The 11,520-nt window shown below is 41.0% G+C and overlaps 1 protein-coding gene across 1 annotated transcript in view; it reads left to right on the top strand.

Moving 5' to 3' along the window:
* LOC134943935 (zymogen granule membrane protein 16-like) overlaps positions 1-11,267 on the top strand; it is a 90,939-nt gene extending 79,672 nt beyond the window's left edge. Inside the window, exons 2-4 of the mRNA XM_063932499.1 lie at positions 5,178-5,293; positions 10,407-10,539; positions 10,828-11,267. Coding sequence (XP_063788569.1) covers positions 5,236-5,293; positions 10,407-10,539; positions 10,828-11,125 — 489 coding nt within the window. The 5' untranslated portion in view covers positions 5,178-5,235 and the 3' untranslated portion in view covers positions 11,126-11,267. The remainder of the gene's footprint in view (positions 1-5,177; positions 5,294-10,406; positions 10,540-10,827) is intronic.
* The last annotated feature ends 253 nt before the right edge of the window (positions 11,268-11,520 follow it).

Raw genomic sequence — 11,520 nt, forward strand, 5'->3', positions numbered from 1 at the left:
TGGTTGGCACTTTATCACCGTTCAATTTATCACTCTCCAAGGCTTGATAAATCTGGGCCCCTGTGAGGTAATGGAGGGAGCTGAACTTGATAGTGAGCGGTTACCTGCCCTGCCTATTGGCAGGTGGACGGAGTAGTGGCAGTGGCAGCTTTCTGACAGGACCGGACCCAGCTGAGCATCTGGTCAGTGTGACAGAGTCCCAAGCTTCCCTGGCACCTGCAGCAGGGGTGGAGAAGAGAAGGTGGACTTCACCTCAGGAGGCCTTGGAGATAGGCAGTGAGTTGGATGTCCCTTTCCCTGAGGTGGGCAGAGTACATCCAAAGAGAGGGAGGTGATTTTCAGAGTAACTTCCACCCAGAGTGACCGAGTGGAGATGAGCAGATAGGTCTGTAAATGCACACTACTGTACTTACCGCTCCAGCCCTTATTATTACACTCTGTCAGGGGCTTACACAGGTTTCCAGCAAATAGAGGTGCAGTGTGCAGAATTAATAATGACTCTATACAGGCAGCTGAAAGCTACATGCCTTCACAGTGTTACCTTAATGTACAGCGCCCAGGATAATTAGCAGTCAGAGTATCCCCAGCCCTCTGTACTGCAGTGACTCCATACAGCCTGCTGATAGTGGTGCACAGGGCAGCCAACAGGGGGGGACTGTGGGGACTGGTGTCCCAGGCCCTTACAGAGAGGGGGGCCCATACCTGGCTCCTACCGCCAATACCTGTAGAGGTGCACCGGTCTGTGGATCAGCAGCAGGCGTCTGATGCGCAGGGAGGACTTATTACAACGAGCCTTTTCTGCGCATCAGCTCTCTGTAAACCATTCCTGTAGGCCCGCAACACTCCACTTACTGTATATGTAACGTCACAATGTATGACATCACATAGGGGTGGAGCAGTACGGCAGAATATTTTTTGGGGGAGGGAGGGGCCCTGTCTATTTTGTCAGTCCCGGGCCCCACTATTCTGACGGCAGCCCTGGTGGTGCACCTCTCCAGACAGTGTTAGAATGATTACAACTCAGGCCCAAGTAAACATCTTGCAGAGCAACATTATCAGCCTCTTTCATCCCTGAGTTAAAGTTAAGAAAAGCCTTTACCTACTGTACATCAGAGATGCTCTAATCCTACATCTATGCTCCTCTCTGCATCACATCTCTCCAATTCCCCAATACAGGACAAGACAGTGCTTATTTGGGATCCGGTCTGAAGATCGACAGTGCCTAGGTCGACAATGTTTAGGTCGACCACTATAGGTCGACAGTCACTAGGTCGACATGGATGGAAGGTCGACAGGGTTTCTAGGTCGACAGGTCTAAAGGTCGACATGAGTTTTTTTAATTTTTTTTAATTTTTTCATACTTAACGATCCATGTGGACTACGATTGGAACGGTAAAGTGTGCCGAGCGAAGCGGTAGCGGAGCGAAGGCACCATGCCCAAAGCATGGCGAGCGAAGCGAGCCATGCGAGGGGACGCGGTGCGCTAATTTGGGATCCCGGTCACTTTACGAAGAAAACGACACCAAAAATAAAAATAAAAAATCATGTCGACCTTTAGACCTGTCGACCTAGCACATGTCGACCTAGAAGCCCTGTCGACCTTCCATCCATGTCAACCTAGTGACTGTCGACCTATAGTGGTCGACCTAAACATTGTCGACCTAGGCACTGTCGATAAAACGAACCACACCCGCTTATTTATCTCTCCAGGATTATAAAGTCTTACACTTATTTTCTCAGCTTTAAGCGATTCAGTGAGTCAACTACAATATAGTATGTATATATATATATATATATATATATATATATATATGTATGAACCATTTGTTATTGCACTAGACCAACGAGGATAAAAGTACTCAACCTTTGCAGTTATTTTTAGGATTGTTAAAGGATGCAAATCACTGTTATATTGTAACTGGTTTTTATCCATCATCCTCTAAAGTATAGGAACTGAGCAAACGAGCTGAGAATAACTACTTGTGCTGGCATTGTGAAGTAGAAAGGAGATTGGGTTAGCACAAATACTAGTGAATAGATGGTATACAGGTACTTTTTGGTAAAATGTGAAATGTGAAAATTGGTGATAATTTTGCAACTAATGTTTCTGTTCTGTTACATGTTGTGCCTACTTTGCATTTCACAGAATAACCTTTTATTCCCAGGATTACATTCCCTGAAGTGTTACCGTATTTGTAGTGGTAATGTGAGACGTGCATAACTGATTATTTCCTTCCAATCAGTTTAAATTCCAGTATTCTGAAAAATAACATTAATATAATTTATTTATTATTTGAGTGTATTATATATGTAAATGTTTGATATTCTGAGTAGCTGTTAATGAAATTGTGGTTATCCAAACCTATCGGAAAAACTGTTTCATTAAATAAATAGACAGCTATTACAAAAAAAGACCTGGCATAAAATGAGCAAACCATTTGGCATGGTATTACATATATAATATATATATATATATATATATATATATAGATAGATATATATAGATAGATAGATAGATAGATAGATAGAGATTTATATTATATATATATATATATATATACATATATATATATGTTAATGCTTTTATGTCATCATTACATAATAAAACAGATTATATAAGCATGACATACTGTATATATATATATATATATATATATATACTGTGTATGGCTTGCAACAGTGGGAGACGGTCCTCCGTTCCCAGGGAACAAACACAGGCGGCACTCCACGGACTTAAACAAATGGTGATATTTAAAAAATCACAGCATGACAGGTCCAAAGTTTCAACACCGCGCAGGGTGTTTGCTCACCATGAGTCCTTGAAAAAAACACCCTGCGCGGTGTTGAAACGTCGGACCTGTCATGCTGTGATTTTTCACCCATAAATATCACCATTTGTTTAAGTCCGTGGAGTGCCGCCTGTGTTTGTTCCCTGGGAACGGAGGACCGTCTCCCACTGTTGCAAGCCATACACAGTGTATTCTTGGAAGGAGGGCACCCCGGCCATATAGACATTACATGAGTGCCTACTGCAACACACGTGTGTATATATATATATATATATATATATAATTTGCAAGATTAGGAGGTAAATTTTGCTGATAGTTCTCTGCGTTTTCGACCACAAAATTTCACACCGCAACAATGTTATAGTAAATGCAAAAGTTAGACTATTGCCGTTTAAAATTTTGGGGTCAAAACCACAGAGAATCGTCGCCTTGAAAAAATCGCCACCTAGAAATTCTAACCCAGGATGTTTATAATTCAGTCTTTATATATTTTGGTGACAGTTATATTGTAATCTATTGAATGAGTAACTCTCTATTTTTAATTTATATGAATTAACCTATGGTGGCATTGGATGGCTATTTTATTATATTAAATATCTTACATTTGAAATAAACAAATTAGCTTTTTAAGACCTTGTCCTGTCAGTATTGATTTTCAAAGTATTTTGATGCTATGTTCCCCACCTAACAAATAAAACATACATCTGCATTTGTTATTGTACAAGCTGTTGTCCGCATGTCTCTTTCTCTTTCTACCCCTCTTTTTCTCCTTCTTTCTTTACCCCTCTTACACCATCTCTCTCTTCTCACTCTGGGTGATATATAAAAACTTTGGAGAGAGATAAAGTAGAGAGAGTGAGCTATATAGAGGCAGGATGTACTAAGGCTAAATTGTGGTCAAAACTCGGAAAACTGCAGTCTTCTGAGTTTTGACCGCATTCCCCATATGTATAAAGCTCCGGAAAGCAAAACTCTCCAGAGGATAAATGCCGTAGGCAACACTATCAATAGATGGCAATGCCTGATAGGTGCCTATTGGCTTTCTATAGCAGTCTTCCTGAGGGGGGTCCAATCAGACCCCTTCCAGTGTACCCCGCAGCAAGCGCGTCATCCGGTCAGAAGCCCGGAGGTCCTATCATCTTCAGAAGCGATGTCCTATGTAATTTTAATCACGATTCTTTGTGCATACTGGCGACATTAATGCCGCTGCGTACCCGATAATTGTATCACATCCAAAATCTGATGCGTTGTACTCACTGTACCCCTCCAGAGTCCCATTTCTAAGATACAGCCTGTAACATGACAGTTAGTAGCTGATTGGTTGGTACTTTATCTCTCTCCACTTTATCCCTCTCCAAGGTTTGATACATTTCACCCTAGTTTCATCCCCATATCGCTCTGCTCCAGGGGCGATTTAAGACAGGGGAGTTCCCGTGTGCAGGATCCAATTGGGCCCATCCCTTGTGACATCATACTAGACCCTGGCTTTGTGCCAAAGGCTACTGCGCTAGCGCAGGTCTCCGTGAACATGGCACCTGCGCCATGTCCCCAAAACATCTCTATTGCGCATACACAAATCGGGAAAATGTCCGCCACGCTATTTTCCCTGTAATTTCTGTCTGCAGACCAGCTGCCATGGGACTCCGGAGGGGTACAGTAAGGATAATTTTCTGGGTGCACCCATTATAGATCCACCAATGCTCTCCCTGACACTCTTGCCCTGTTTTCTCTTCCTTGTTACTCTGTCTCTCTTGCCTCCTCTTTCTCTTCTCTCCCCCTCTGTCTTACTCTGTTTCCCCCTCTCACTTTCCTGCCCCTCTATATCTGCTTATACTGTATGTTTCTCTTCTGCCCCTCTATTCATGCTCTCTCCTCCTCACTATCCTAATATTGTTCCACCTGAATCTGACTCCATGGCTGCTAAGTGTGAGATGTTTTCTCCCCCTGGGACTGCCAGTCCGGACAGCAATTAGCAGAGAGAGTGCTTCCCATTGGAAGCTACTCCCCTGTTATAACATCAGTCCTATCTGGCTGCTAGGGGCTGCAGCCAATGTGAGAAAATCACACACCATGGATGGTGTAAATGCTTGTCGAAGATTTCTGCCCTATGTCTTTTAATAACTCCAGGAAATGTTATTAGTATATGACTGGTGGTACTCTCAGTGATAGATTGTAGTACCTCATTGCCAGTATATGACTGGTGGTACTCTCAGTGATGGATTGTAGTACCTCATTGCCAGTATATGACTGGTGGTACTCTCAGTGATGGATTGTAGTACCTCATTGCCAGTATATGCATGTCGGAAATGGGATAGAGACCTTATCAGGTTATTTATTATACAGATGGTACCCTTACTAACATAACTAACATATGTAATAATATACCAGGTAATACCTCTGCGGATCACTGACCTTCCTCTAATACCAGACACAGCTCACCCCCTGCATGATGCTGGCTCTTCTGTGTCTGTGTCTCCTGCTGGGATCTACAGCGGCATCTAGTGGTGAGTGATGATTATCACAGTACAGTGCATAACAGTGTACATATTAATGGAAGCATGGCACGAATAATAACTATACACACTCACACTCATGTAACAATATACACAGCATAACAACCAGCGCTATTACTTTTAAACTGGTATAAAAAAAATGTTGGGACAAAAACGGTGGGCCTATTCAAGTTTGGGCCTGGATATACAAGAGCTTTTCATATAAAGCACCTAAGACATAGATTTACTTTCTCTGATTTTCTTTCCTATAATGTTAATTTGAAGCAGCATAATAGCTACATTTGTAGACTTGTAATTAATACAGGAAACGCGCCATATCTAGGCTACTGTATGGCGTTATATGCTACAGTAACATGATGGGGAAGTTGTATCAAACCTCGGACAGAGATAACGTACCAACCAATCAACTCCTCCTGTGGGCTCACAGGTCCAGGGGGCGTCCACAGCTTAAGGAACTAACTTTCACTCTCACTATTATCCTCTGAGGTTGTGTCTGCAACGTTCTCTTTCTGAGACAGAAAGCCCTATCCTACAGTAATGAGCCCCAGAGTGAACCCGTCTGCCTGAAGGTGGAATTCCGGCTCAGACCCTGCACACATCCTTCTCTCAATACCCAGTGGGCATAAAGAGTGGACATTGATGACTCCTATAATGGGGATGCTTATTTCTGGTATAGCAATGTCAGACAACTTTCCAAAACTGGACCCTGGTAGAGGTGTAGAAGAACCCCTTGTAACAGGGGCAGGTGGGGCTTAATGTATCACATGCACCATAATTCCCCTGTCTCTACAGCACAATGATGCAAACTGTGTAATCACACCGCAGTGGGCGGAGCATGTGGACGCACGTCGTGGCTACATCATGCACCACTGCTAGTTCTGGCTCCGTATCCGGGATATTGGCCAACTCTCTCGGGAGTCTGGAGATTACCCACTATGTCAGGAGGGTATCCGGTCTCTAGGTCGACCACTATTGGTCGACAGTAACTAGGTTGACAGTGTTTCTAGGTCGACAGGGTCTCTAGGTCAACATGTTCTAGGTCGACAGGTCAAAAGGTCGACATGAGATTTTTTTTTTAAATGAACTTTATCATACTTAACGATTTACGTGGACTACGATTGAGAATAGTAACCTGTGCCGTGCGCTGCGGTAGTGGAGCGAGGCACCTTGCCCGAAGCATGATGAGCGAAGCGAGCCATGCGAGGGAACACGTTGCACTAATTGGGGTTCCCGGTCAAATAAAAAAACTCATGTCGGCATTTTGATTGTCGATCCAGAACATGTCGAACTAGAAACCCTGTCGACCTAAGTGTGGTTGACCCTCCATACCACACCCGTCAGGAGCCCCCTGGGGATTCTGTAGACTCACACAACATAGATACCTGCAGAGTTCATGGCAACTGGTATTTGTCAGTTTATCAATTCACTAAGCACAGAGACATCACTGAGGCACGAGGCACAAGATGCTTCCTCCACAGTGTGCAGGCAATAGGTAAACTGTAATATGTAAACCGAGTTGGACTGGCCCACAGGGGTACAGGGGAAACCACCAGTGGGCCCCACTGCCTGAGGGCCTACTCCTTCCTCTAGGGATCAGGTTCCAGACTGTGGACTTGATTTATACATTATACATATATTACATTATACTGCACAGGACTATGGTGTATTATCTACAGGGCATTATACATTATACATATATTACATTATACTGCACAGGACTATGGTGTATTATCTACAGGGCATTATACATTATACATATATTACATTATACTGCACAGGACTATGGTGTATTATCTACAGGGCATTATACATTATACATATGTTACCTTATACTGCACAGGACTATGGTGTATTATCTACAGGGCATTATACATTATACATATATTACATTATACTGCACAGGACTATGGTGTATTATCTACAGGGCATTATACATTATACATATGTTACATTATACTGCACAGGATTATGGTGTATTATCTACAGGGCATTATACATTATACATATATTACATTATACTGCACAGGACTATGGTGTATTATCTACAGGGCATTATACATTATACATATGTTACCTTATACTGCACAGGACTATGGTGTATTATCTACAGGGCATTATACATTATACATATGTTACATTATACTGCACAGGACTATGGTGTATTATCTACAGGGCATTATACATTATACATATGTTACATTATACTGCACAGCACTATGGTGTATTATCTACAGTGCATTATACATTATACATATGTTACATTATACTACACAGGACTATGGTGTATTATCTACAGGGCATTATACATTATACATATGTTACATTATACTGCACAGGACTATGGTGTATTATCTACAGTGCATTATACATTATACACATGTTACATTATACTACACAGCACTATGGTGTATTCTCTACAGGGCATTATACATTATACATATGTTACATTATACTACACAGGACTATGGTGTATTATCTACAGTGCATTATACATTATACATGTTACCTTATACTGCACAGGACTATGGTGTATTATCTACAGTGCATTATACATTTGTTACCTTATACTGCACAGGACTATGGTGTATTATCTACAGTGCATTATACATTATACATATATTACATTATACTGCACAGGACTATGGTGTATTATATACAGTGCATTATACATTATACATATGTTACCGTATACTGCACAGGACTATGGTGTATTATCTACAGTGCATAATACATTATACATATGTTACCTTATACTGCACAGGACTGTGGTGTATTATCTACAGGGCATTATACATTATACATATGTTACATTATACTGCACAGGACTATGGTGTATTATCTACAGTGCATTATACATTATACATGTTACATTATACTGCACAGGACTATGGTGTATTATCTACAGTGCATTATACATTATACATGTAGCCTTATACTGCAAAGGACTATGGTGTATTATCTACAGTGCTTTATACATTATACATGTTACCTTATACTGCACAGGACTATGGTGTATTATCTACAGGGCATTATACATTATACATATGTTACATTATACTGCACAGGACTATGGTGTATTATCTACAGGGCATTATACATTATACATATGTTACATTATACTGCACAGCACTATGGTGTATTATCTACAGTGCATTATACATTATACATATGTTACATTATACTACACAGGACTATGGCGTATTATCTACAGGGCATTATACATTATACATGTTACACTATACTGCACAGGACTATGGTGTATTATCTACAGTGCATTATACATTATACATGTAGCCTTATACTGCAAAGGACTATGGTGTATTATCTACAGTGCATTATACATTATACCTGTTACCTTATACTGCACAGGACTATGGTGTATTACCTACAGTGCATTATACATTATACATGTTACCTTATACTGCATAGGACTATGGTGTATTATCTACAGTGCATTATACATTATACATGTTACCTTATACTGCACAGGACTATGGTGTATTATCTACAGTGCATTATACATTATACATATGTTACATTATACTGCACAGGACTATGGTGTATTATCTACAGTGCATTATACATTATACATATGTTACCTTATACTGCACAGGACTTTGGTGTATTATCTACAGTGCATTATACATTATACATGTTACCTTTTACGGCACAGGAGTATGGTGTATTTTCTACAGTGCATTATACATTATACATATACATATGTTACATTATACTGCACAGGACTATGGTGTATTATCTACAGGGCATTATACATATGTTACATTATACTGCACAGGACTATGGTGTATTCTCTACAGTGCATTATACATTACACATACGTTACCTTATACTGCACAGGACTATGGTGTATTATCTACAGTGCATTATACATTATACATATATTACATTATACTGCACAGGACTATGGTGTATTATCTACAGTGCATTATACATTATACATTTGTTACCTTATACTGCACAGGACTATGGTGTATTATATACAGTGCATTATACATTATACATATGTTACCTTATACTGCACAGGACTATGGTGTATTATCTACAGTGCATTATACATTATACATATGTTACCTTATACTGCACAGGACTATGGTGTATTATCTACAGTGCATTATACATATATTACATTATACTGCACAGGACTATGGTGTATTATCTACAGTGCATTATACATTATACATTTGTTACCTTATACTGCACAGGACTATGGTGTATTATATACAGTGCATTATACATTATACATATGTTACATTATACTGCACAGGTCTATGGTGTATTATCTACAGGGCATTATACATTATACATAAGTTACCTTATACTGCACAGGACTATGGTGTATTATCTACAGGGCATTATACATTATACATATGTTACATTATACTGCACAGGACTATGTTGTATTCTCTACAGGGCATTATACATTATACATATTACCTTATACTGCACAGGACTATGGTGTATTATCTACAGTGCATTATACATTATACATGTTACATTATACTGCACAGGACTATGGTGTATTATCTACAGGGCATTATACATTATACATGTTACCTTATACTGCACAGGACTATGGTGTATTATCTACAGTGCATTATACATTATACATGTTACAGTATACTGCACAGGACTATGGTGTATTATCTACAGTGCATTGCTGTTATTAATCTGGTACATTATCATGCATGCAGTAACAGTATTTACTATATATATATATATTTATCAAGGGGGCCAGAACATGCACTCTCTAATTGTTAGCCAAGCCTCTGTGGTGGCTGGTCACACCCCCTCTGGAGACTGGCCACACCTTCTCTGGAGGCTGGCCCCACCCCTAAACATGGGCCCCTACTACTGCATTCCCTCGGTGGGCCCTTCATGCCCCAGTCCGACACTGCATGTAAACAGCAAGTTTACAATGACTTTAATTGAAATGAATGATATAATATATAAAAATGTAGCTGTGTCCGTAAAAGGACACAAAGAACAATATATTGGTCAAATGCTTCCATATACAGAGACAATACCTCTCCAGGCCTCTCTCCAGTGTATATATTATATGTCACCTTTCTCTCCCCCCCTACAGTGCAGTCCCGTTTCTCGTCCTTTGTGGGGGAGTATGGCGCAGGTGGGGGAACGGCCTTCTCCTTCTCAACAGAGCAGCTGAACGGGCCAATAACAGGCCTGCGAGTGAGGGAGAGCACAAGTAGCATCATAGGGTGAGATCTGCAGAGCATTGCTCCCTCTGTCTTTCTTCTTCATCTATCTTTCATGAAATTCATTGTCCATCCATCTGTAGCTTATTGTTTACTTTTCTGTCTTTATCCACCACTGTGGCCTTCTACACAACGCATAAGGCCCCTTTCTTATATTGTACAGTAGACTGCACACGTCCCACATAAATCTGCTCTCTGCCCACCTTCCTATCTCTCCTTAACATCTCTCTGTACATCTTTCCTGCAGAGCATCTCTCCCACTAATGCCTTTATATCCATGTCTTTCTCCAGCGTCCAGTTCCAGTATGGTGGCCGCTGGGGTGCTTATTACGGGAGTACATCAGGACCTCTCCTAGAAGTCTTACTGCACCGGGGAGAAAACATCACACAGGTGTCGGGGAAAGTGGCTACTTACGTTAACGAGCTGGTCTATGTGACAAGTCATGGAAGAATACTTAAATTTGGCCAACCTGCGGGCACTAGCTTCAATGATTTCCCTCTGTTTGATGGCACCGTCCTCCGGTACGTCAGTGGCAGATACTCTTCTGTCATTCACAGCATCGGCTTCCACTGGGGCCGCCTGCCGTAATGCGTATACAGCACAGAAGACCAGAGTTGGAACCCCGAAGATCCCCAGCAGATTTCAGCAACTCTGTCAATGTCCTTCAGGTGTTTTGCCGCCTATATGACCCCTAATGAGCCATTATTTTACCGCCTACAACCCTTTTCATTTTCAGAGCTGTCTATAGTAAATAAATATGCTGTGTTCTGCTGTCTTCTCATGTTACTGAGTATGTAAAACTAACTATTAATGAAGGGGGACGAAATTCCTGCCGCTATGGTCATTGACCTTTGTAATCCTGCAGTGATTATAATCAGCCACAAGGTGGCGATGGGGGGGCATGGGTTGGTGCAGGTACATTTATTGTTTTTGCATCAGGGTAAATACTGGCTGATTATGCATGTAGCATCACACCCATCCCA

The sequence above is a fragment of the Pseudophryne corroboree genome, chromosome 7 (genome assembly GCF_028390025.1).
Source record: "Pseudophryne corroboree isolate aPseCor3 chromosome 7, aPseCor3.hap2, whole genome shotgun sequence".
NCBI classification, from domain to species: Eukaryota; Metazoa; Chordata; class Amphibia; order Anura; family Myobatrachidae; genus Pseudophryne; species Pseudophryne corroboree.